Source organism: Aquila chrysaetos, chromosome 14, assembly GCF_900496995.4.
Source record: "Aquila chrysaetos chrysaetos chromosome 14, bAquChr1.4, whole genome shotgun sequence".
Lineage (NCBI taxonomy): Eukaryota > Metazoa > Chordata > Aves > Accipitriformes > Accipitridae > Aquila > Aquila chrysaetos.
Window position 1 is genome coordinate 2,894,170 of NC_044017.1, and position 27,636 is coordinate 2,921,805.

At 37.1% G+C, this 27,636-nt stretch overlaps 1 protein-coding gene across 4 annotated transcripts in view; it reads right to left on the reverse strand.

Annotated features, from left to right (window-relative positions):
- TPP2 (tripeptidyl peptidase 2) overlaps positions 1-27,636 on the reverse strand; it is a 58,179-nt gene that overhangs the window by 18,190 nt on the left and 12,353 nt on the right. For 2 of the 4 annotated variants that reach the window (XM_030036432.2, XM_030036431.2), the window contains exons 8-24: positions 26,560-26,636; positions 25,933-26,060; positions 23,952-24,051; positions 21,760-21,908; positions 21,511-21,626; positions 19,698-19,866; positions 17,824-17,981; positions 16,392-16,468; positions 15,335-15,441; positions 14,379-14,533; positions 13,098-13,214; positions 11,383-11,483; positions 9,260-9,356; positions 8,858-8,995; positions 6,773-7,017; positions 6,490-6,568; positions 4,538-4,576 (exon numbers count right to left, since the gene is read on the reverse strand). In XM_030036432.2, coding sequence (XP_029892292.1) covers positions 4,538-4,576; positions 6,490-6,568; positions 6,773-7,017; positions 8,858-8,995; positions 9,260-9,356; positions 11,383-11,483; positions 13,098-13,214; positions 14,379-14,533; positions 15,335-15,441; positions 16,392-16,468; positions 17,824-17,981; positions 19,698-19,866; positions 21,511-21,626; positions 21,760-21,908; positions 23,952-24,051; positions 25,933-26,060; positions 26,560-26,636 — 2,052 coding nt within the window. The remainder of the gene's footprint in view (positions 1-4,537; positions 4,577-6,489; positions 6,569-6,772; positions 7,018-8,857; positions 8,996-9,259; positions 9,357-11,382; positions 11,484-13,097; positions 13,215-14,378; positions 14,534-15,334; positions 15,442-16,391; positions 16,469-17,823; positions 17,982-19,697; positions 19,867-21,510; positions 21,627-21,759; positions 21,909-23,951; positions 24,052-25,932; positions 26,061-26,559; positions 26,637-27,636) is intronic. The other 2 variants (XM_030036434.2, XM_030036433.2) reach the window with 1 other exon arrangement.

Consider the following 27,636-nt stretch of genomic DNA (forward strand, 5'->3'; position numbering starts at 1 on the left):
CATATTTCACTCTTGTTACACAGCAACAGAATTGCTAGAGTAGCGTACTAGATTTGATTCGATATATGCCTATAAAAAGATATACAGCTATAGACAGAGAAAGGCAGCGAGCGAGCATGTTATCCGTTGAAAAATGACTTTAAGGAAACTTTCAAATTAATGAGAAAGTTGCCCTTTGTTTATCCTCAAAAAAAATAAAGCAGTAATAAAAACTTTGGAAGCGTATAGGACACGCACCTTGGTCAGCGTACTCTGTGCACAGTTTGATAAGCCTCAGTGAGTTTACTAGAACTACAAACTGCATACATAAACAAGCACAATGCCCTCGAAACAGTCACCTCCTTTTAAGAGCTTAATTAGCAGTTAACTTAATTTTGTTTACAGACTTAAATTTAGATTTCTGTCCAATGATTCAACTTCTGGTACTTCATGTGGAAAAGACATACGAACTACTGTTATTTGTACTTTAAAGCATTCACAGCATAACTAACCACAGGAAAAAGCTCCTTGAAGGAACACATCACAGGTCTCATTTTCCATTTAATAAATCTAATGCACATCTGCATACACACAGAGTTGAATGTGCATATGGAATTTGTATCTACTTTCAGATGCATACAATTTGTGCAGTGTTGCTTATTTTTACAGCAATACTCTTATTTAATTGAAAATGAATGAAGTTTCTTGAAGTCACCAGCCAGGCTTACACAAAATTAAATCAGACATGTACTTCATCCTATATTTGAAGGCCTCCGGATTAAACAGGGATAGTGTCTTAATGCTCAAAGAAAGTAATCCTTTTCAATTTGACTTCACAATGGTATTTATTAGTCTTCCACTGGTACTTATCAATATCTGCATAATGCATTTCTGGCTTCAAATTGGAGGAAAGGATGGCAGAGTAGGGAGAAAGATGTAGAAATTTTCTATCCCTTGTTACATGTTGCTGTTCAAAAGCTGCATTATGTAAAACAACAAAAAATTTATTCTAACAGACCAGAAAAAGTCAAATAATCTGGTTTCATTCTAACTATGTTGAGGACAAAACTTGGAGACAAGGGGAAAAAAATAATCAGATTGTACCTGCATTACAAAACTTAGGTTGTGAAAGAAGAAAGGTACATAGAACCAATTTGTTTTTCACAGTTGTTTAGCACGTGCCTCCCCATTAGAGACCAAGGGCACTTCAAAGGGTACATCAGCTTCCCAAGCCATGACAGTAGGGCACTCTCTACTGCAGTGGGGATCAGTTCAAAGGAAAAACATCACTGAATTCTGGACTTCATACATATCACAGGTTCAGTAATCAGAGAGAAAGGATTTATTTTTTACTTCCTGAAGACAGGAACACATTAAGTAAAACCCATGCCCAAGATTGTTTCGGGTTTTGTTTGGGGTTTTTTTAAGATAAAATTAAGTTCCCTAGAATAGCTCTTTGAGCAGGTATGTAATTCTGCTGTATCCATCTAGTAAAACAAAGACACCTACTTATTCTGTGGAAAGAACCCATTGACATTTTTGTCCAGTTATAAAAGAATTAACTATCTTCTTTGGAAAATTAGGCTGTTATTTCCTGGCATAACCTTAAACTGCTTTCATGGAAAAATAGAAAAGCTGTCGAAGTATGGGCTAGATGAGCAGTCAGGTGGATTGAAACCTGCTGAATGGCCAGGCCCAGAGAGTGGTGATCAGTGGCACACAGTTGGAGGCCAGTAACTAGTGGTGTACCCCAGAGGTCAATACTGGATCGAATCCTGTTCAACATCCTCATGAATGATCTGGGTGATGGGGCAGAGTGCACCCTCAGCAAGTTTGCAGATGACACCAAACTGGGAGGAGTGGCTGATATGCCAGAGGGTCATGCTGCCAACCAGAGGGACCTCGGCAGGCTGGAGGAATGGGCAGAGAGGAACCTCATGAAGTTCAGCAAGGAGAACTGCAAAGTCTTGCACCTGGAGAAGAACAACTCCAGGCACAGCAGCTTGGCAGGAAAGGACCTGGGGGTCCTGGTGGACACCAGCTGGAACATAAGCCAGCAATGTGCCCTTGCGGCAGAGGGCCAGTGGTATCCTGGGCTGCATTAGACACACTACCAGCAGGTCGAGAGAGATGATTCTTCTCTGATCTGCACTGGTGAGGCCACACCTGGAGTACTGTGTCCAGTTCTGGGCTTCCCAGTACAAGAGACACATGGACATACTGGAGAGAGTCCAGTGAAGGTCCACAAAGATGATGAACTGGAACATCTCTCCTATGAGGAAAGGCTGAGAAAGCTGGGACTGTTCAGTCCGGAGAAGAGAAGGCATTTGGGGGGGTGGAAGGGTGGGGGGGCATTTGGGGGTTGATCTCATCAATCTGTGTAAATACCTGTAGGGAGGGCGTAAAGAGAATTCCAGAATCTTTTCAGTGGTGCCCAGTGACAGGACAAGAGGCAACGGCCAAACACAGAAATGCAGGAGGTTCCCTCTGGACATCAGGAAACACTTTTTCACGGTGGGGGTGACTGAGCACTGGGCACAGGTTGCCCAGAGAGGTTGTGTAGTCTCCACCCTTGGAGATATTCAAAAGCTATCTGGGCATAGTCCTGGGAAACTAGCTCTAGGAGACCCTGCTCCAGCAGAGGGGTTGGACCAGATGACATCCAGAGGTCCCTTCCAGCCTCAGCCATTCTGTGACAATAAAAGTACTTTCAAACAACCAGAAATGCCCACCCTGGATTTCTGGTAGTGTTATGCACATAGGTGTAAGCTAACAAGCTCCCTCCCTCCTCAAACAACAACAAAAAGCTGTCCAGAGACTAGTCACCAGTATCAGAGCAAAAAACCACACACAAAATAAAAGTGGGACTTGTAAATTAACACTCCTAATCCTACAAGAGGGCCTAGACTTGTCTGTGAAAAATATGAAGAATCTACACACACCTTTTTGACTGACTGCGTCACAAAAGAAATATATGAACATGTTTTCCATGCTGGAAAACATCTTAACTGCATGTTAAACTTACGACAGGGCAGGGTAAATATTCAAAACTTGTAAACTAGGAAGCCCTCAGAGTTGCATTCTTAGAAAAATATATTAATTAATGGAGGTCTTATGGATCAATGCTCTGAAAGACTGTTTTATTTGCTGCTAGTACACTAATGCCTCTGATGAACAGTAGGTGGAAGTATCAAGAAGAACAGTTTTTATTTTGGCTTAGGTGGGTATACTGCTCAAATCTGAACACAAATCTCCGTTCTAAAAAACAAAATAAAAAAACAGAACAAGCAACCTCTTGGATCTGTTTAATAGATTGTTATGCAAATTAAATTACGATTAGAGTTAACTCCCTTGTTAGAGATTCACTTAGTGAAGATTTTATACCCTATTCATCAGGAAGCCGCACATTCACATGGGATTTTAAATCATCTTTCTAGAAGTGATCTGCATAATTTTCAGATGCAGTATAAAAATAAAATTGCAGCAACGCGCATTAAAATCCTTCCTGTAAAGCCTAATCACATTCCCACATGGTTATTACACCAAGACCAGACTAAGTTAGCAGGCTCAGTTACCAGCTCACTGTTAACAAAATAACAGATTACAGCAATAAAATGTGCTATTCATGATTCTCATGCCTTATTTCTAACAAGAATCCTGACTAATTTGCATGTCACTCCAGAACACAGTACCTTGAAGACAAAAGAATGTAAATAGCCTTTCAACTTAAGAACAAAACAAGAAAAAAAAGCCAGTAGCCTTATAAAGGTAGCCTATTAAAATAGTTTTGTTTTTTGGTTTTTTTTTTTTTTTTTTATAAAGGCTGTTTCAGTCTCTGACTGCTGGCAGAATATTGTATTAACTAATGTAAAAATATGAGAAAGCACAATATTAAACACTGCTGTGTTAAAAGTCACTCACTCCCTATGCGAAATATCTTATACATGCTCCAAAATTCTTTCTGTAAATTCTACTACCTGCTACACCACGGTATAAGCTTTAGCCTATAATGAGTTATATTAAATTTGAGTGGAATCATGAATTGAGAGACTTTTCAATCAAGTCTGTCCCTCCTAAGAAAAAAACTTCTTGCTGCAATACGTTTTTTAAAACGGTAATGAAGCCAGTTCTCAATTCAGTAGGCTTGGTATAAAGCTAGATATTCAATTCTACATCAAGTGTTAGGTTCATATTCAGGTCTCAATGTGCAGACAGGATAGAATAGGCAGAAACACTTGCCACAGAAAATCTTGACCACAGACACTGAAGATTCCCAAGTATTTCATAAAAACAAAAATTACAGACCACTAATCACCACATGCATTTTTACAGCACTTATTGCAGAAGTATCCAGATGCTCACATGCCTCTCAGCTTTGTATTACAGTAGTGTTTTGTCAATTCTACCAGTAGACATACTTAAGATGCTGAAGTAAATAACTCCGGACTAAGAAGGTAGATGAGGGAGACAAATTAAAAACCAATACTGGTAGACAAATTCTTTAAGTCATATGCAAAAAGACTTAAGTATATCTTTTTCAAAAACTAACATTCAGTACCTTTTTAAATTTTCCTTGTCGCTTTGCTGCAGACTGCCCCTGGGAGTTAGAATAACATACTGTAAGAAAACATGCACACACCACACAGGATGGAGACACCTTCTCTGTACAATTATGGTTATACTTTCAACCTACAGATTTTTAAACTTCTAGAGAGTCACATCTATGATCAAACATGCTCTTAAAGCATGCTCTTTCAGGTTTTAAAAATTAATAAAACAATGCATTATTGTGTATACAGTCCATTATTCCTGTAAGACAAGCAAGTGTTGTTAACCACTTAGCTTAAATTAATAAATTACAGAAATTCAACCTCAAAAGTATAGATTTTAGATTTTGACTGTTTAGTGGCATTGTTCTATTTCACAATAAATATACAGAAATTAGATAACATTTTCCCTCACATTGAATCTACTTGCTGACCTAGAGACAACTTTGCTACCTAGTCCTCCTTTTTTGTCTCCTGGTACATACCAACGTTCACTAAAGGCAGCAGAAAGTATCTGATGCTATTTGATATCATGCTTTTTCCAGTGAAATATGACCATAACAGTAATGCCTTAGACTATGACATGAGACATGCCTCAGCTAGAATTTTTCTCTGTGTAAGCTCTTAAGTATTCTTCATCACATGAAATTTGACAGGCAATACCTACCTACCCCCTACTTTCCCATCCCAGAAATCACTGTATATAACCACTTAGTCTGGTTTTAAAGTAAGATAAGACAAGAATTAAAACCAATAGTTCAAAGAAGTGCAGAATGCAAGTTAGGAAAACTATACTACACTACTGTAAAGGATTTACCATGGATTTCATAAAAGTATACTTGCAACCTTGCAGGAATCACAAAGAAATATAAAGCTAAGTATTTTAGAGTTCTTAGTGACTGGGTTTTTCCTCATTGATAAATTCTCCCAACAGTCATTATCTAACCTACAGTTACATGCAATCTGCCCCCAAAGTACTACCTACAACCAAATCAGACTGAATGAACTAAACTTTTCTATTCAACAAGATCTAAAGGTATGTGCCCACCTACTCACAGAAACTTACGTTCTATGAAAACATTCTAGTTTTATACATGTTGTTCAGCCACATCCAGTGATATACGGACATAGATGAACTACCTCTAAATACTGACAATCACCAGGACTGATTCAAATTTATTCTCAGCTTTGCCATCTATTTAAAAATAGCTAAGCGAATCTTCTAAATACCTTAGCACCAGATACACACAAGAGTGATCTGGTTACTATAATCACTGTTTCACTACAGATTCATACAAGTTAGAAACCAGCTTTTACAGGATGCTGCACTATAAGCAAAAAAAACCCCTACAGCTTTTTTGTAGCATCACATACAGAGACCTTACATCATTCTGTTGGAGCATACAGTCGTATTAGTGGTTGACAACATCAGTGTGCAGCACGTAAGAATATCTGCTTATGCATTTGAGTCAGCAAATTCCTATTACTTTGTAACAGTAAAATGTAGGTGTTAAGAAAGCACATATTTTTGCTGAAAATTGTATGCATGCAAGGAAGAGTATAGCTGTTTATTACAGAACCCACATGCACAAAACAATATAAATGCACATATTTTTTCATTCAAAAATTATACTAAGCTAGGCAATTACACAAAATCACTTTTAAAGGCTCCACACCAACAAAAAAGCAGTTGCTTCTAGAAATACAAGGGTTCAGAGCGAAAAGATTTGAATTCAAAATTTAGAAAATGTGATTAAATTTGAAATAAGATGAAAATAAAAATAGAACTACTTAGAAGTTACTCTGACTTTATAATGAAACAACTGCTTCTAAAACGTGTTATGTTACTAAACCTAGTGCTCTTTAAAGTACTAAAATCATGAAATACAGCACTTCCTGGCATGCCATTTACTCGCTTCAAAAGTTTCAGGAAAAGAAGCCGTCATCCATTTCAAATACTCACAGCTTTCTTTCCAAGTTCTGTTTTAGACAATGTAAGAGCTCCTGCAAGATAACATCCTGGTCCTGCTCCTTTAGGTATTCTATTCAAAGAAAGAAAGTTCAGTGTTAAAACAAGGTTCATTAATGTTCCGTGCGGACTACAATACAGAACCCAAACAGTGAAAGAGCAACACAAGAGGAATTACCAAGCCTAAACAGGTAGACACTGTCAAAGTATCATTTTGTTTAGGTACAGAGGCAGCTGGTTAGATGTAGATGAGAAAAACAGGACTTCAATAACTTACTTGTCATCAGGCAGAGATGTAACAAAGAATGGCTGACTGTGTTTTGGTGGTAATGTCAAACTGTTGGATTTCTTCTTTCCTAAGAGAGCAAGGCTATGGTTTTCATAAATATCTAAGCTCAAGGTACTAGACAACCTGTGAGAAACAATAAATGGAAGGTCTTTGATGCGATCCAGCTCACTGTTCTGTTCGTGACGAATTTGTAACCGAATAGTGTAATCTCCTTTTTCCAGTTTCACAGAATACTGAAAGAAAGAAGTTCTCATAAATGTCAAGATTAAATACTTCGCCATTCACAAAGAAACCCAGAAATAACACTGTCATGTCCTTCTTGATCCATATAGCTCTAGCCATTTAAAATATGCTATATTGCTTAGTTTTGGAATCTCCTGAAAACAGAGTGCTTACAACACTTGATAGCAGCCAAAACACATTTTGGATTGACCGAAAAAAAAAGTTTTCAGACCACAATATAGGCTGACATCATTTGTTCTTATTATAGCACTGTATTAACTGCTCAAATAATAATCAGAATTCTTGCTAAACTTTCAGTTCAAAACCTCTAGCAGATTTGCCTTGATACACTTTCAGTTTACTATGTAACTCTGGGTGCTCTGTGGTTTAATCACAGGATTATCTTCTATGGTCTGCAAGATTGTACCAGCTTTTACACTGAAGGACCCAGTATTCCTGTGAGATTTAAGGCTGCGGTTTAAAGAGCTGACAGACTCTTTGCCCTGAGCTTTTTATACATTCAGTTAGGAATATGCAGATAACATCTCCATTTATTAAACCCCTTATCCCCACGAACAAAAAACACCCCAAAAAAACCCCAAAATGAAAAAACCAGACTCTCAAATTCTTAGTTTTGAAAACATTCTTTCATTTCTATCAACCTAAAAGGGCACCATGTGGATGTTTTGAACAGTAGCACGCGAAGTTTCATTTCTGGTGCTGCTATAGTACAAAAAGCAGCCCTAAGTACAAAGGGACAATAATTCAGAACTACCCAGCTCCCAGAATCTCCCTCTTCTGCGTTAGGGAGTCATGCTTCCTGTTGGTATTTCTTCCTGGATTAAATAATTTTGAATTGCTTTAGAATTGTTCTATGATGCACAACACCAGAGATTTACAGCATGGTGGTCCACCACTTGTAAGTAACAGACTACTTTGGTGATTTTTAGATTTCATAGCACCTTAAAAATGCAGGTTAAGGAATAGAAGTTTAAATAATGCAATTTCTGAAATTAATTTCTAAGATTCAAAAGACATGCTTTAAAGTTGATCTTCTGTACACTTCCAGAATGATCAAACTATCAAAATAAACATTACATTGATGCAGTTCAACTGTGATTTTGGATTAGTAAAAAATAGTTTAAAACCCCAAAACTATGGAAAATGTTTCCCTTATGCTTTTTTTCTTTTAACACCCCCCCCCCCCCCCCCCCCGGCAATCCAGACACACAGTCTGTTCCAGCAGAAAGAGATTCCCACAAAGGGTACAGTATCTACAAGTCTTGTGCAAAAAAAACTCCTTCTGAAAGACAGCAACAGGAAGTAAACCAAGCTGTAGCATTTAAAAGGCTGTTTGAAGACATGAACAGCACAGAAGACAACCTTCATGGATACAGAAGCCTCTGATCTATCAGCAGACAAGTCAGACTACAGAAAAAATAATGGATCCTTTCCATCTCAAATAGAAAAGTTCAAGGTAACACCTTTGCAAAAAACCCAAATATAAAGACAAGAACTTGAATTCCCTTCTTGAGAAGCACCAGTCAAAATCACAAGAAATCACAAGTTAACAGCTTTTTGTAGAAATAAAACACACCATAACTCTTTCTCCTTCCTTGGAAGAGAAAAAAAAAAAATCATAGTGTTCTATTTCATGGAAACAAACTTGTCATTACTTTTTTTCATACAAATGCATCACTGATGAACCTGTCTTCTTGTGAACATGTAAAACCATTATACCTATGCATCAGGAAATGTTAGGAGCTAACAGCAGGCCTGGGAGGTGAAAAAGAATGTAAATTTTCACACTGTGCAGAAAACAGAAGGCAAAATAAATACATTACTCTGTACCTGGTGCGGATAGGCATCTCCTGAACCCATTTGTCTTTTGTTCTGGTCAAAAATAATCCAAAGTTGACTATCAAATTCAGATTCGTACAACAATTCACAAAGAAGTGGACAGCTTGGAGTTACTTCCCCACTCTTAGGCTATTAAAAGAAAGGTCAAAACATTTAATCCAGTATTGAATAAAACAAGTACAGTCCTTACACACATATTCAAAAGGATACCTGAAGTAAAGCCCATTTCAAGCAACAGTAGCTCCTAAAGAGAACCAAATCAGAATTTTGACTGTGGAGAGTCTAGAGTGTGAATCTAGACCTCACTTCTGACAGAAAGCTACTTAACCGGTTTTAGAAAACATGCTGTATTTATTAACAACTTTTAAAAAAACAACCACCCATAACCCTTACCTGATGGAAGTTATAGGTCAAAATCATTTCATACAGTTGACGATTATTTGGTAAAATATCTCTGGAGCCCAAAGGTTTTATTTTTGCACTCACTGGTCTGCAGTTAAACAACAAAAAACAACAGAAGGTGCTCTTCAGAAACACGTATCCTCTATCAAAATTTGTCTTGCTTAAGCAGAAGCATATTCTGAAGTACAATTGAATTCAGCACACGCAACAACATCTCTGAAAATATTATAACTATCCAGGCAGCATAAATTCCTCAGTTAAAATGAATGTCAGTTTGAAAACAAGGTTTAGTGACATTACAGACACTGCCAAAGGAAGAAGACAACAGAACTTAGCAAGCATGTCTAAATGATCAAAATTAAAGGCCATTAAAAAAAGGGGGGGGGGGGGGGGGGAACCCAACAGGTTTCAGGATTAGGAAGAAAAATCAGGTTACTGTATATCCCTAGTATCCATGCTGTAATCAGCACTTTTATTCATAGATTGAAAGATTAATGGCACAGTAATTAGAGAACAGAATAAATAGCTGATAACTATGTGTTATAGAAGGTAATATCAGAAAAGAATCTGTAAGAGGCCTTACAGAAATCAGAGCAGTAACACAGAAGAATGTTAACATCCTGTGCATGTTAACTCAGATACAGTTAGGACAAGCTATTGTTCAGAGCAGCACAAACACTTTAGACCTTAAGCATCAAAGAATATAGGCTAAATAATAATTATATAGGAAAATCAGATATAGATTTGGAAATAAAGAATAGCAGAATGATGGTGGCCTGGCATCATTTAAGTTTACATTTCATTCATTCATTCTGACAACCTTTACATGATCCAAGTTTTTCTATAAGATTGTCAGCTCTTTCATTGCCAAGAGTACAGACTAGTCACCCAGTAAAATATCTGTGCTGGGTCAGACCACAGGTTCATTTAACCCAGGTTTCCTAGTCTGGCAGACACCAGAGAGACTGCTGACAGAAGACTTAAGAACTGAGTAACACCACACATGATATGTCTCCCTAATACTCACCCTGCCTCCAAGCATTTGAAACTCAAGAGACTGAATGAGAAGCCATTCAGCCCTTTTTTTCTTCTGTGTTATGACTCATTATTTCATTCAAGGGACACTATTCATGCCTTAATTTAAATACATATATATTTCTCATTAGTTTACTTAACTGCAGTTCATTTGCTGTCAGATGAGTGTCTCAAATATTACAAGGAGATAAGAGCATCTCCAATTTACAAACCAAGAATGAGGCAAAGATATATTAGCGGATTGTTTTATTTCCTCACTTAAGGCATATCAAATTGGGTATTTCTGAACCTAACATTAGGTGGCATGTTCATTAAACAATAAACTCCTAGCAACCTCAACTCCAGTTACAAGTATCCAAAAGCCCCAGACAGAGTCCAAGGTCAACACTGAGAGGCCCAAATAATGGAAAACTTTGGATTACTGACCACTGTGAAATTGTCTGGCCCAGGTCTTAAAAATACTGCTTAAACTGTATGGCATTTCTTTTTCCTCCTGCACTGACCAACTTTAGTAACTACTGCACTGGTTAGGGATTTTCCAACAAAGCTTTTCCTCCAAATCAGCATGTGTGAAACTGACAACAAGATAAACACAACTTTCCACGCAAAATTCTACAGCAGGTCCTACAAAAACGTTTCCAGTCAAGCAAGAGAGAGAAGACAGTCTTCCCAGGTCAAAACTGGGCAGTATCTGAAGCAGCTGCTTAAAAAAACCCAAACACCACCAAATAACTCAAATAACTCTACAAATTGTTTCTTTAGATATTCAAGTGCCTTTTACCTCTAAGTGTCTCCTTCGGAAGCAATGGAATATTTTTGTAATTTTTTTTTTTTTTTTAAATTAGCTTAAAAAAATTATTTGTATGGAAAAAAGTCAACATAATTCTCAAATTTTGTCAAAGTTAAAAGGAATCAAAAAAGAGAACGCTGAGAAATTTTATTAATTGATGCTTCCAAACCTACTTAAAATTTGACGAGAATATTGCTGTTATCCTAAATTTCACTGTTAACTTGCTACTGTTTTAACTACATATGAATAGTTTTCTCATTTTCCCAATACAGTTCCCCAGAAACTCTACCTGAGCGTTTGAACCCAGCTTTTCAGATTTATGCATGGAGCAATATCTTCATACTTCAACAGGGACTGAACATCAAATCGTACGATGCCTTCTGAAGCATGCTAAAGAAAGATTATATAACAATTAGGCTTCTGTGCACTTATAACGCCAGAGGTGGACCATCTGATACATCCCTCAAAAATACAACGCAAGCTGTATTTATCTATACTATAAGTAGTAATACTGCGCAAGTTTGAAAGTGTCACAAGCTTACTTTTATTTTAGAACAGCAGATATACTGGCACTTGCAAAACTTTAGCAATTGGAGCTAAAGTCTAATTTCTATTCCCACCACCCCCCTTAATTTAAGTACTTGGTACCGAACTGTACAAGTCACACTTTGGGCAGGGCTGGGTTTTGTTTGTGCATTTGTGACGATTTCCTCTGAATACATAATTCAATAAATACAAGTATTATTTATCTAGAATCTTAAAACAACTATTTTATGGTGCTTCTTCTTAGGATTATTATTACAGAATAGTTTAACTTTGTGAAAAAAACAATACTACATACATAGGCTAGCGATGGGCAAAATAATTTGAAAACTTTTCTCCTAGCAGCATCCCATGACAAAGCCACCATGACAAAGCCACCAGTATATAAGCACTATCAAAATCTATTTTATGAAAGTTACAGGTGCTCAAGAAGGAAGGGCAGAACTGTTTGTATTTTTATTTTTAACTCTACATTATTCAGTCGATGTAATCCTGCTGTCGTGGGGGAAGCTGCTGTGCACACCACCACCACCAGCTCTTTCTTTTTCTGCTTTACTGGTACCTTAGATCTGGTACCTTAGCACAACACACCTGCTCTTTTTTGCCCAGTTTATTCAGCTCTTAGGGCCTGAATACATCCAAATTCACCCATGGGACAGCTATAATTTGCTCTGGCCCTTAGCTGAAAAAAAAAAGCGAGGAGCCAGGATAAATTGGCATGGTGCTCCTTCATGTAGGTATTGCCATCTCAGCTCTCAAGAAGAGCCCTCTCCTGAGGGAGGCAAAGTCAAGCCAAGCCAGGCTGCACAGCACAGCAAAGAACACAGGAGCAAGACAAAGTACTGTCAATATTATCATGCTAATGTTTTTAGGAACTTTTTCAATCCTTTAGTATCACGGGGCCTTAGGAATCACTATGCTACCCATCCACTGTGCCTTCAACTGCCCTAAACGATGAATCTCAAGCCAATCAACACATCTCAATAAAACACTGAACAGAAAATAAATTTTAATGATACTTAATTCTGAAAATGGTATTCAGAGTACTGTCTATTAGCAATGGTAGTCTAGATATTCAAGTTCAAGAACTGTGGTCCCAGCAAATTTTATTCATACAAACACTTGCTAGCGTAAGTATAGTTACAATTTCAGCCTTTTAGTATGTCCTTTCTATTGGCATTGGGTTTGGGTTTTTTGTTTGTTGGGGTTTTTCATCCTATTTTTTCCCCCCTACTGATTTATAATGAAAAGACATAAAAAAAAAATCATAAGTAATGGTAATGGGCATTTCTGTGGGACTGAACTCCTGTTTACCTATTTTTAAGAGAAAATATGAACATCTCATGTATAAAGGTACTTTTACTCTTTCTAAATACAGGCAAGAATGAAGAAAAGCTTTTTTTATTCTGAGATACCACAGGACTTCAGAATAATTCTAAATAAACACTCTGGAAAACTTACCATGTTTAGCTGAGGAGTAGCACAAAGTACACCATGGAAAGAAATTGTGTAATTAATGCTAACATCACTAAGGCTTGCCCACCACCGAGCAACACAAAATTCAATGGTTTTTCCAGCCTGAGTAACAAAAGCACAAAGTTAGACTCAAGCTCCCATCTTCCCCTTCTATTCAACCCAGCCTCCCTCATCCCAAGACAAAAAAAATGGAGTATAGCTCAAAAAAGACCCTGTTATGTCGAGTTTACTGCAGTTGTATAGGTTTGTACAGTACCAAATAAGACATTATACTTGGTCCAGAAAACACAAGAAAGCTCCAAAACAGGATGACTGATGACCACATCAAAACTAAGAGTGCCATGGGTATACCCTCCAGAGAAAGGTACAGCTTTTAAATATTACATCTTCCTTTCTTATCCTTCAAATTAGGCAGACAGGTTAGTTCATAGACGAGTTTAATATGTGTGCCCTAGAAAAATGCGTATCAGAAAAAGAGATCCCATCCTCTGTCTTTTAAGATGACATGAAGCTTGGGAGGTTTGGGGATTTTGTTGTTGGTTTTTTGTTGGCTTTTTTTTGTTGTTGTTTTTGGTTTGGGTTTTTTTTTTTTTTAACTAACATGCTAAAATTCACAATGTGTCAGTGGGACAAACTTAGCTTAGGGTCCCCCACCTGGCCTTTTCACAGAGTGTAAGGGACTGAATAGCACAGAAATCATAACCACTCTTAGGCTTTAGAGCTATACAAATAAATTGAGCAAGGCAGGGGACCAACTTGAGAACTGGACTCTTTACCATCCACACCCCCGACCTGTTAGCTCACTCGGTGGTTCTGTTTTGGACTCCTGAGCTAGCATTATTCAAGCTAAGCCTGCTGTGTCTAAGCAGTATGAATGTAAGCCAGTCAGTTATCACCCGACTTCAACATCAAGATGTCCCAGATTACCACATTAAGCACTAAAGGCAAAAAATGATGAATTACATCTATCGAACAAATCATAGCCCCTATTTTAAAGGGAAACAAACTGGTTTATATAAACAAGTACCAACAAATTGAAGAGATTAATATGTATTATAAGGGCATTACCAAATAATTAAGAATCACTAGCAAGCTATTAGACATCTTTTCAAAACTGGCAACCAAATGCATTCACTACTGTAACAAACCTATGATTTCTTGGGTTTGGGGTTTTTCTTAGGGAAAAAAAAGTCCAGAATGAGTTATGTTATACTGCACTGATACTGCACTTTCTCTCTTCCCCCATGCCACCCTAAGGTAACTTACTAAGACAGGAAATGCTTCAGTCACTGATCCTTTTTCTGGTAAGGATGAAAATTTGTAGAACTCATGACTTCTATAGGCTTTTTGTTTCACCAGCTGAACAGCATGAAGCACAAACTTGGCAGTCACATCAGCTGAACATGAACATACTGTCACTTCTAGATTAAAGAAAAAAATTAAGTTTAGTTTCAAAAGACAAGAATTTTAGAAGGAATGCAGCGATTCAGCAAAAACCCACTAGTTTCACAAGTAATTTAAGAAATTATGCAGTACCCCAAGTGGCTCCATATGTGAATAATGCTTATATATCAGTTATTTACAAAGACCCTTTCAGATTAAGGAAAGCTAGCTAAATTCAGAGATCAGTTAAGAGGAACATGACTCACCTAAATGGTGAAAATTAATCAGATACTACAGATGTATAATCTGTACAGGACAGACTGCTGCTGAACTCCAAATTAAGAGTCTTATCACTAAGTTCAGTCTAAATGAAAGATCCTTGAAAGGATTATTATTTAGTAATCTCACACAGGAAGATGAGGAGAAAAACCTTTTTCTCCTCCTTGCAGAATTATGAGCTACTTGCCTATTATGAAAATCACATTTTCTTCAGTTAAGACATCTTTCAACACTACATCCATACACCTTGAAAACTAGGCAAACCTCAGACAGTAATAATTCTCCATAAGCATGGGGTAATCCTCCCGTTATGGGCAATCACTTCAGATTGTATTTGCTGGTTTCTAGAAGACTGAGAATCAGGATTCTACTATACCAGAAACCATGAGATAACTCAAAACCACTCCTCTAAGAGCTTAGAATCCAATAAACATTTTACGTATTCCTGGGTCAAATCCTTCAGTTCTTGTTCAGGCAGAACTCGAAATGATTTCAAAACAACTTTGTCAAGTCTGACAGATGCGATTTTTTTATTTAATTAATGTGGTCATTTTCCTTACCAGCCCACGTAGCTCCCTGTGGAACATCAATGAAGTGCCTTCGGATTTGACCAGGTTTAAAATGAACATCTGTATATGTCACATCATAGCTTGATGATTCATCTACTCTGTATGTCAAAAAGAAAACACAAACAGTAATCAAACAAGCTGTGAAGCCTCCTTTTTTTTTTAAAGTATTTTTAAATGCAAAAATACTCTCAAATAAAAAGCATACAATGAGGCTATTTAGTCCTTCGCACCACTTATTTTAATCCATACTAGTACAGAAACTGACAGCACAATGTATGTAAAAGATTTAAAACATCAGCTCCACCACATTATGTAGACACCCTCCCCGCCTCCCTGAAGTTACTGTGCTTAAATACAAGTATCAAAGAATCCTAGTTTTCAGTGGATCTGCTTTTCCTGGCTGAGTGACTTTCCACTAAAGTGAGCTAAGGTATGTAAGAAGTAATATTCCTATGAATGAGTTAGAGAAAAGTTACTTTTTCTTCCTCAGGGCAGATTGTCCACTGAATAGGTTTAATAAGACACTCGCCTTCCTTATCAACATCACTGAATTCATATGTTTAAACCAATGAAGGGTACAATACTAACCCTCTAAATTTACTGCATTAAAGTCATGATGGAAGCTTATCCCAACGTTCACCTGCCAAATAATGTCCCCGCCTTTATGTACTCTAGTCCACCAGTTAGAAATGAAAAAAAAAACCAAAACCCAAACTGCAGTTGACTGACAACTACAAGTTTATTGATTGATTCTTTGGTCAACAATCCAGAAGTCATCTGTATTCCGATGGACCAGGAAGCTGCTGCCACTGTGGCTAAGCCCACCAGAACACACTTGCCTTCTGGCTGCCAGGACCAAAACTACAAAAAAGCCACTGCTGTATAAGTCTGCCCCAAGAATCTCTTCAGATCTCTGCTCCCTTATCAATGTTAGTAGTAAGTTCAAGAACTCCCAGAGAAAGAAGATGGTTAACTAAATGACAAGTAAAGTGGGCACAGAAAACAAAACTAAACTTAAAAAAAGCAGATAAAAACTGGGTTTACTGACCTTGTTGGTATAACAACAGTTATTGGAACTCTGAACAGAGGGCCTGCATTAGGCATTGCTATATCATATCCACACACCTAAGAAAGTAAAATACAGCCACTTAAAATCTTTAGTCAAAATGAAATTATAGAAGACAACATTAAACTTAAACTAGTTGCAGAGTATTTTGAATCTTTGTAGTTATCACTGCGGAAAAAAAAAAAAAAATCTTCATTTGACAAGTGTCACCCTAGAAATAGTAAAACAGCAACATTCACCAAGAAAAAAAAAAAAATACTAGTTTTCACACTTAGCTAATTTCAAGTCTTTCCCCAGAAGTTTTCAAGATTTCAACCCACATTTGATAGTCCCTTTATCAAAAGCTCAACCTAGTTTCAGAATTTGTCCCAAACAGCCTTATTATTTCATTTCAGCTATTTTGGTTGTTGTATTAAAAATATTTTAATCCTTATTTTCCAGGATTATGTTTGAGAAAATACAGTTTGATTTACCACACTTTTCATGGCCAAGCTTTAAATACTATCTCTGAAAATTTGTTCCATCATCACTTTGCTAAAATGTTCTCAGTGGTACCATAGAAGACTTGTAACTCTAAGCATCTTAAGGAAGTCTCTTCTACAAAGCAACCTGGTATCATCTTCATTATGATCAACTACAATGCAATGGAAACATTTCAATGTTAATATGAGGTTTGGGATGAGGACAGAGAGGGCTGAAAAATATTTTTTGTTGGTGGGTTTCTTTTGCAGGAAAGGGGATGGTTGGGAGAGAAAATGAGAAATTTAATGGCTTTTGTATTAAAATTTGTCCAAATTTGAGCATAGCTACTCAAAGTCAGCAAAATGCTTCTGCTGTCACAGCCATTACCACGCATTTTTCTCCTTCACCTTCCAAAATGGGATAGGGGAGAGGTGAGGAAACAAGAAAATAGGTTGCATCACTGTACCCAAGCAACTCCTCAAGGTAAAGCAAAATCTTGGGTCCATATAAGACTGCACAGCAACACCACAAAAGCTAGGCCAGTCCTTAAGCCACCACAGAAAGAGAGAAATATTTAAGACCTCATAAAAACACAAATCTCTATCCTCAATAAGAATACAGGACTGAGCCAGATAGTCAAAGGTGAAAGTATATCCAGAGGAAAAAACCTTAATGAATGGTTATTTATTTGGTTTATATTTCCTATATGCTTTTATTTCTTAAACACAGATACTCAAGGTCCCATTGGCATGTGCTATACAACACTGTATAGCATAACTACTTCTGAGCCCTGGATTCCGCCTGTATAGTGAAATGGAGTGTGGCAGTATTTTCTGGTCTGTACAGCACACAGCTTTTATTGCCTTAAAAATTACTTCTGTAAAAAGTTGACAGAGACCAAATGAAAAGGAAAGGGCACACGATCTTCCTTAGAACACCAATACTTCAATACCTCTGTATAATGCAGTCCTTCTCTCAGGCCACGTGGATCCACACGAATATTTATGTGTCGACACTGGTTCATAAGCTCTAAATGACTAGGACACTGGACCCACGGTGCAGCTGAAGTTAAAGCTAAATGAAGCTGGAGAGATATTCTTTCAGTATTTTCTGTCAAGAAACAAATTTAAAAAACAGTTCAATAACAGAAATGTGTGCTCATATTCTACTATAACACAGTATTTGCCATTAAAATGTACATACACATCAATAAAATGTAATAAGAACCAATCCTTAGGGCCCCTGGATGTCAGATTCTCCACGAAGGACAGTGTTCCATATTATTTCTTTTAACTTGAGAAAAACAGAATAGCAGCAGTGTACAGTAAAATAAAGGTTGTACCCAATTTCCCCGCCTGAAACAGTCAAACCTGACAAAGTCAAAGGTAGGCTAGTAAGCAATGCTTCAATTACCCCCAACATAGTCTGGAAGCAGGTATAAACTTTCTTACATAGATACAATTTGCCTAATGCAGAGAAATACAATAAAAAGCAATTGCACTGATTCTGAAGGTTATGCCAATTACCAAATTACATTATACAGCAACCTAAGCAAGAGGTAAAGTCTATTAAAAAATTACTATGCTAATCTAGTCTGCCTTTGCAACCAGTCAATTTAGCCGATTTTGCAAATTAGCTTCCATGTCAAAAAAGCTATGGGTTAAAGCACAGCTTCCAGAAAAGCATCCAACCCTAGCTGAAATATTTTAGTGATTAAAAAACAGCTTTCTCTTGCTCTAAAGATTAATGACTCTTTGAAAAAAAAATTCCACATTTCCTGGTCCTAATTAACCTTAGCTTAATTTTCAGACATTTTATTACAACTTTGTTAAGTAGAGAAAAGAGCACGCTTATCAATGTAATTCCCTTGTAGGTACCTGAGAAGCAATAAGAGCTCAAAGAGAACTTCAAAAGAGAGACTGAGCAGATCAGCCTCCCTTAACCTCTTACTACAGTTTCTCAAACTCAGTCTTGAAAACACCAAACACAGCACAGCAATAACAACTGACAGGTACTAGGGAAACAACATCATGTTACAAGCCAGTCATCCGTTACAAATGTCTAACTATATTTTCAGATTGTTTGCTTCCTGCAGAAGAGTCTATTGTATGATTATTTTATTTCTCCATGTCATACAGTAAATTTAAAAAACAGTTTATGGAGAAAAGACGTCAAACCTTATTTTGTTTTGGACAAGTTACTTTTACCCTGTTAGTAAGTAACTAAAACCTGTATCAGTTCCTGTATTGTCTTTAGATATATTTCTGTTTATCCATTATTAGATACTGAATATAAGTCTAGTTTGTTAAACTAAGGTTTTTCTCAGGTAGTGGAAACTTCGATAAAGTCCAAATGTAGAATTTATAGTCTTTAAATAACTGAGAAACTAATTTCTGGGTAAGTTCTTTCATCTTTAGAACAGTAATCATTTTTGTCAAGAGTTATCTACAACAAAACCCCTGAAGTTCTACAATTTCATGAAACATTAGGGATATTTGATTATTTTTCCGTATTTTTCCCTAGCCCCACAACTTCGTTTTACGTTTCTTCAGAACAAAGAGATCCCTTTTTTCAGTGAGAGGAAGCATGAAGTAACAGACTCCCCGAAAACATATAAATGCTGCAGTCAAAAGTCTGAGGTTAGAATGGAAATGGTTTTTAGCTGCATGCCTTCATTTACTATGAAATTTAGAGTTGCACTTACTCCTTTCATGGTACAGATTCCTGTCACTTCTCATTAATCACAGCTTTTTTATTTAAAGATTACATTTTATTTCTGCCCCGCCCTCCCCCACCCCGCATTAAAAAAAAAAAGCTCTTTCCTACCTGTATTCTCCGGAAAGACAGGTTCTATGCCAACCCCATGATCAGAAGGTGCAGCTATCTGGGCAGGATCTCTGAGGTAGATTCCACGGTTGCTGCCAACAGTAACCGTAAAGCCTATGTTACTTGTTAATGATGAATTCTGAATGAGGTAGTCATAGGCTTTATCAACCTGTTCAAAAGAACACATTCTAAATTACCAAATTTCAACTTAATAGTAATTTAGGCATATTATCTTCAGTATGAAGTGTCCAGCAAGCACAGCAACAAACAGTGAAGCAACTCACGTGCTACCTGAGACACCCTGACTGCACCTTACATGACACTCAGTACAGAAAATGAGGCAACATTTTCAGTCTGCAACAGCCACACAGAGCACAGAGTCAAGAGCATTAAACAAAAACAAACCAAAAAAACTGACAAATGTCCTCTGCTACAAATCCATCAAAAGATGCATACCAGAAGTTCTCACAGATGACTTCAAACACAAAAAGGACTTCAAAGGCCCAGACCTACTATGCTAATTTAGGTGCCTCTCTCATATGTAGAGCAACACTAGTTAAGCATTTAAACCTTTTAATACAATACCAGAAGTTGAGCAGTTGAAAAGAGACAAGCAGTATGGGATGCCCATGTAAGTTTTATATATTGATACAAAAAGAGAATCGGGTCATGAAATCTAGCCGTGGATTTAAGTAAATGAGCTGTCACAGTAAACTCTGATGACAAGTTCACCTTTTCCTTTTAAAAAGACACCCTTCTATCTTGTTTTCTATTCTACTGACTCCAAAAATCTTATGTTCTCTTCTACTTCACGGTGAGCTACCTTCACCAGCAGAGATTAGGGCACTCTCCTTTGAGACAAGTGGACATAAAACAGCCTCAGTCTCCCAGATCAGAGTTTTAACCACATGTTTTAACACATGCTTTAATCACAGACTACTGAGTCATAAGATATGACCGATGCATTTCATTTTTCTGGGGTGATGTTTTTTATTTGATATGGCTACCAACATTTTTTCCTTCTGTATTAAACTCAGTGTTACAGATGTGCTTAGCAGACATTACCTACTGGGTTCTAGTGTCTCCAGAACACGAGTATAGGGTTAAGCATTTAATATGAACCATCTTTAAGCATGAGAGCAAAATCTCAGTACCTCTATTTGGCTAGGAGGGGAGTGACTACAGGCAAAAAACAGCAGCAGCTCTTTCAGAACCTAAGCTTATGCATAGGGAGACTATGCCTTCATCCTACAAAGGATGACATCACATATTTCCAAGCTACTTAGAAGTGCACAGGATACAATGAACACTCAAGACTTTTCAGTGCAGGCCCAAAACAGTCATCGCACAACTGCAGCTATGTTGCTTTGTAAACCAGCATGGGTGTCTCTGTATTTTCACTGCGCAGAACTTACAGTTCCAGCTTTTGACTGCACAGAGCAAGTTCAGCTCTCTCTGACAATAGCATAAGAACATTTTTTAATGTTAGCACAGAATTTAGGCATCCAAATCCACATGTGGGTGATAAAAATCCACATCCCACTTTTATGTCCACATGCCTTTTTGATCAGTCTAAGAATGTGTCTAGTTAGCACATTTATTCTACAGTAACTGCATGCTGAAACTGAAAGAACCATCTCAATCCTCCTCCCCTCCCACTACATTCCCTTCCTCTCCCTCAATCAGATCTGAGAATCAAGTAGCATGGGAGCAAACTGAGTGAGCTCATCTAGAAAGCTGTTTGGGGTTTTTTGTGGGTTAGTTTTGCACTGGCAGTCATTTATATTATTTTGGGTTTTTTGCTAGCGAGTACCTGAATAATTCCATGTCCTTGTGCAAATACTTCTATGTTTTCAGCCTTCACTGCAGTATTTTCTAAAGCTCTTCTGACAGAATGAACAGTGTAATGAATATCATTAGCCTTGAGACCTGAAATTAAAAATAAGGTTATTATTGGATACAACAAAAAATTTGAAAGTTACAGCATTTTTTTTTTTTAAGAGGAAAAAGTATCTAATCTCTTTTAGACTATGCATCTGTATTGAAGATTGTAGCACATTACCTGACAATACTAATGCAATGCCTCCACATGCATTGGGAGAAGACATGGATGTGCCATTCATGAGTTGTGTTCCTCGCAGAGTCCAGTTTGGAACAGAAGCAATAGCACCTCCTGGGGCACTGATACTTACTCCAAGGGCTCCATCAGTGCTAGTGTTAAAACAGAATGGTTGAAAAACAAACATTTTTTTCTGCACACTTTATCTTGAAGTTATCCATGCACTTAAAAAAATAATTTTAGAGGACACAAGTATATTACTTCACTAAATCCATTAACCCATTAAACCCAAGAAAAAGCATGCCACTAAATAGCAATTTAAAATCTCACATTAATCATCAGCTATGCCTGTTTTACAGGGAAAGTTTTCTAAACTTTCACTCCTTCAATGCTTTTCACCAGGCTTCAGTTTAGTCAGCAGAGTATCTTCTGGGATTTCAATTAGAAAACGCACACAAACCAACCTATTAAACACTTCAATACATAAATTAGTATTCTACATAGCCTATTTAACAATTATTCTGAATTCAGAAAAATAGCAAAAGGGAGAGGAAGACTAGAAAAGATTCAAACTCCAGATCTCTTATTTTGCATGTTGCCACTTGAATACCAGGTCAAATTCTGAATTACAATACAGAACCTGAGACAAGGAGAGCAGGGGGAGAAGACAAAAAAAAAAGGAACAGCAAGACATGGATCAGGATCAGCTGGGCCTAAGCCACCTTTCTCTCTTGCCCAAGCATATTTAAGAATGGAGCGAGTACCTATGGCACAGTTAAAGCAGCATCTAGTTTTCAACTCTATGAGCCAGTATATTCCATCCTCCTTGTTCTGGATAGACAAAAATTCCAGCACTTGAATAAGGACAGCACTATTAAGTTTTCTGGAGAGGCAGGGTATTTTAGGGTATTTGTATCCCACACTAACAGCTTCATATGTCTCAAATCTGTCTCAAATCAGAGTACTCTCAGTATAATACTGTAATGTAATGTCTCGACATATTTTATGACAGCCCTATACAAACAACAGGTTCTGTATCATGACACTTCTCGCCAAGCAGTGCACAGCACATCTGCCCAAAAGCCTCTCCTGCTTACTTGGACAGACTGATCCCGTACCCCAAGCCTGCTCTCGCAAAGCTTCAGGAACTCTCCAGTCACCTGCGTGTTGCACCCTACACAAGGAGAATCCTCCTTTGGCCAGACTTAGGACTTTCAGCTGACATATGCTCATTCTGACTATTTTACAATGCAAAGTGACAAAGCACACAACAACTCTACATACTAAGGTTCTTGGAACAATATACTTGTCTGTAAATATACAAACACCATGACAGCTAACTTTAAAGACCAATGCTAATAGAGAAGCATTTGCTATGTAACCAGCAAATAAACCAAGGACCAACCTCAAGCCACATTTTTTGTTTTTTCCTTCATCCAATACTATTGTAGGCTAAACTACAAAAGACAGTATACAGTAACTCCACGACTCGCAAGAACAATTCCAAAGTATAAACACAGGCAAGAACTCAGGAAGAGACGCTATTCTTTTTTTCTTCTTTTGGCTACTACATTACTATCAAATGCTTCTGAGACATGAAATAAAATTGAAGTTTTCATTGTCCCTAAATTTTCTTTTAGAGATCTTTGAGATAATTTTCTATAACGTGAGGTAGAAAAGCATTTTTCTTCCTGCTTACTCACACCTCTACGGGACTCAGGCAAAACCCTTGAGTAAGTTGTGCCATCACAGAAATGTCACTGAAGTCAGAAGTAACACCACTACAGCAACAGTATTTCTTTTAATCTTCAACGCTAACAGAACAGTTAACTTCACCACACTAACTTAATGAAATAAATACTATGGAAAAAATCATCTGAAAAAATAAATTGCAGAAAACCAACAAATTTCCAAACAACTTTTCAACAACTCTTATCATCTCTAAATAGGTTTACACTCATTAAATATGCTTTCCTGAAACACACAGGTTGTGCCGAAGCAGTTCAGCAGTCTTCCCCCTCCGCCAGGAGTTCTGGAGCCTGACATACAAAGGCCTTCCAAGAACAGCAGGCTACCTACACTCTTCCCATGGGAAAGAGATACTGTTGTTCTGGTATTAATGACCAATTTTTAGATTTTTTAATTACATAATCTGAACCCCAAAATAATGAATTTGTTCTTTCAGTATATCCTACCTAGGCCCTCTGGATGACCAAGTATATTGATTTGCTGGCAGTTTTTCTCTTAAAGAGTATTCAGCAACCATCATGTCAGGTGATACATAGGCACCAACACCTGCAAAAACATTCAAGCATTTTAGATGTACAATGAATTTCTATTAAAAGCAAAAATAAAATATTTCTGTGTTTTAAATTCTTCACTATGAAAAACTTTTGCTTGACATTTAGAAATGGAAACACAGATTTCCCATGTCATTAAATCCAGATATCTTTACATAGCAAGTGTAAAGCAGCATGCTATGCAGTAACAATGCTGATGGTCATACTGTATAATATTAAAATATTATGTCACCCTCAAAAGTTTCATTTTTATTCAAACTGAATAGAATGTATTCACCTTCTATGTTTCTTTCACAACAGATCACTTTTACATGTCTCCACTCTCTCCTACATCCCTTCGGCTGTGTTGACACTGTTACATACACCAACCATACCTCAAAGCAATCTATGTGAATTGGTTCACGTTCACACGGCTCACAGCTACAGCACCTGGAGCAGATGGCCACATCCACACAGCTCAAACACAGCGATAAGACAGTCATTACTTTCCTGTATATCAGTTCAAAGTGACCAGAGCATCTAAATGACTACATCAAAGCCTGCTAAAGTTGTATTTTTAGAACACGATGTCAAGGATGCACATTGCATCCACTCCGTGTACCTATTTTGAAGTGTGTTCTCCATTTTCTTTATGGCACAAGCACTATCAGGATGGTAGAAAACTACCATACCAAGCTGACAAACAAATCTGGCAAGGTCCGTGTCCATACTGTCTGTGTGAACCAAGCCAACCTGTTGATTGTATTTTGCTTTACCCTCAAAACCCAAAAGAAACCCTATCCAGTTCACTCCAGATGGAATACAAGGAGCAAGCTACTTAGCATGCAGGGTGAATGATCACCCAGTCTCTACAGTGATACAGCAAGTAAGGTGAATTGACAGCATAGATGCACTGTAAGAGCAAAGCCAATGGAGACCTGAAAAGAGCTTGTCAGTTCCAGTTCCAGCCCCCAGTCTCAGTAGTGGTGTGATTGCAGGTTAACTTTTAGAAAGTAATCAGTGTTAATTCTACTAGCTGTCCTGAAATAGTGTGTCTCCAAGTCTACATTATAAGTCTTCTTGCATGAGAATTCTGAGATTTAACAAGCACCTTGTGTAATGCAGTAATGCAGCATCAGAGGATTTATATAAAAATTAAGACTAGGGAAATTACCCCCGAATGCTACACCTTTTAACTAAGTCTTATACCTCAATCTTTCACTGAAACATCAAAAACATACACTAGCCCGTCAGAAAACCCAATTCTTATGCCAGTAATAGACTTGCACAGAAGTGGCACTGCAGCTGGAAGATTCTTCCCCTAGAAGGACTTGTCTAGGTCACATCATGGGATTATTTTATATCCAAATTAAAAAGCTTCATTTTACTACAAATAGAAGTTAGAGTATCTGATGAAGACAGATGATCTAAAGCTGTGGTTCTGACAATTCAGAATGCATTACAAGACTTTCCAGAAGATTAATTGGAATCCGACTTACATTTTTTACAAGTCGAATTTACCAGCACCTAATGGTCTGAGTGGTGTGCTCAGACAGTTACAGTTAAAAAAAAAATCTTGGAATCTTCAAATAGGTGAGACCACAAAGATTTCTTCTGCAAATTTTATACAAAGCCACATCAAATCAAGACCATCCGCCTCCTACCTCTGTTTTCTACATAAAGTAGTGTCTTGAACTGTAAGAAGGTAACAATCTAAACTTTTACGGCTAAGCATGCAACAAGTGCCTCCCTCAGAATTAATCCTGTAGCCCAGTAGTCATTGTTGTTTTTTTTTTTAGATTTAGTTCAGCAATGAACCGGTTATGTCAGACATGTAACACAAGTACAAAGTTCAAAAGATTACCATCAAAATTTTTTTTCAAAACAAATTATTTACCTATTACACTAGATGTAGTTCCACCAGGACATCCTACTGTAGAAAGGCAAGGGCCATTATTTCCTGCACTTGAAACATAGATTACATTGTGTTTCCACACTGCTTCATTAATTACTTCACAAATTCTCCTGATGTAAGAAGAAAAAAATAAGTCATTTAATCAACAATATTGTTTTCTTCCCACAAGGCAAAACTCCCATTTCTAGCAGAATCTCTGTGACCAGTCACAGAACAGGGAATATTATGCAGCCTGCTTCCCACACCTAGGAGAGGCTGTTCCAGTACAGAAGCTAACAACAAACAATAGTTTCTGGTTTTAAAAAGGAGTAACAGTTATTTAGCAATATTAGGTCTTCAAAAAAACCCCACAGATTATGTGGTATTCCAACTACAAAAATTCTTTATTATTCTAAAATATTCTTTGTGTTATAAATCAACAGCACTTTCACTAGGTTTATTTAACTTGCAAAGATAACTAAAAATGTAAACTGCAACAGTTTAATGTATAACAATCATTTGGGCCTGGACAAATCATTCTTACTGACAGTTCATTTACACAAAGCTCAAGAACCATAATTCCACTTCTACAATATTAAAATACTTTATATTAACCACAGTAGTACTCACCCAGAATTTGGCCAATGTGTTGCCTCTCCATAGCTATAGTTGACAAGATCACACTTGTATTTTATTGCTTCTATCATCTGATAAAGTAAAAATAAAAGCCAAAATACATACTAGTCACAGAATAATTCACTTAAGGAATGGCAAAAAGTATCTGCTTCAACTGATCTGCTACAGATCTAAGAAAAAGGGATAAATTTTTCTTGACTCTACAGAGGAAAATAATTTAATTTACTTCAATCAGTTACTTAAGTGGTATTTTCCCAGTGAACAAACAGAATTAAAATAACGCACTCCCTGAACAGTCTTATTCTTGCCATGTTCCAAAATATAAATTAAGACATTACCCTAAGACAAAACTGCAGACCTCATTAGTATTCTGTCCTCGATAACATAAAATTCTCCTTTCCTGTGCAGTTTGGCTAAATTCCAAAAAGTCACAAAACCATTATTGTACATTTTCATGTTGCTATAGCATGATATTCTATGGGCCACAATAAATTTTCTATTTTTAATTCCTTTTCTTGTGTAAAATTTTTCCCTGTCAACTCACTATATGGAAAAGGTCTTGGGACTTTCTTCATTAAAAAGGAATATTTTTCATCACTCTTCAGAAACAAGAGTTAAAACAAATTCAGCCACATGGGTAGATACTAGTGTCTATTCTAGATGTAAGTATTCTATAGTTATGCAAGTAACTATAAAAAAATACACTCAACACAGAATAAGGTACTTTTAAATAAGCATACAAGTAACTTAGCCCATGTGTCAAGCTAGCCAGACACACTGCAACTCTATCAGTCTGAAAAACCCTCTAAGTGCTCTAAGCAACAGCAGTCTTATTTTATATTAAAGCATTAGTCTTAAGATATGTTTTAAAATATATTCTGGTTGGTCTTGCAGGGTTTTTTTGGTAGGGTTATTTTTGTTTGGTTTGGGGTTTCTTGGCAGGGGGAGGCGGTTGGGGTTTGTTGGGGTTTTTTTTTGTTTGGTTGGTTCATTTTTTTAAATACTCTAGAACTATAAAAACACAGCCTGTAAGCGAGTAGAGAGTGTTTCATAATATTCTACAGTTAAGTC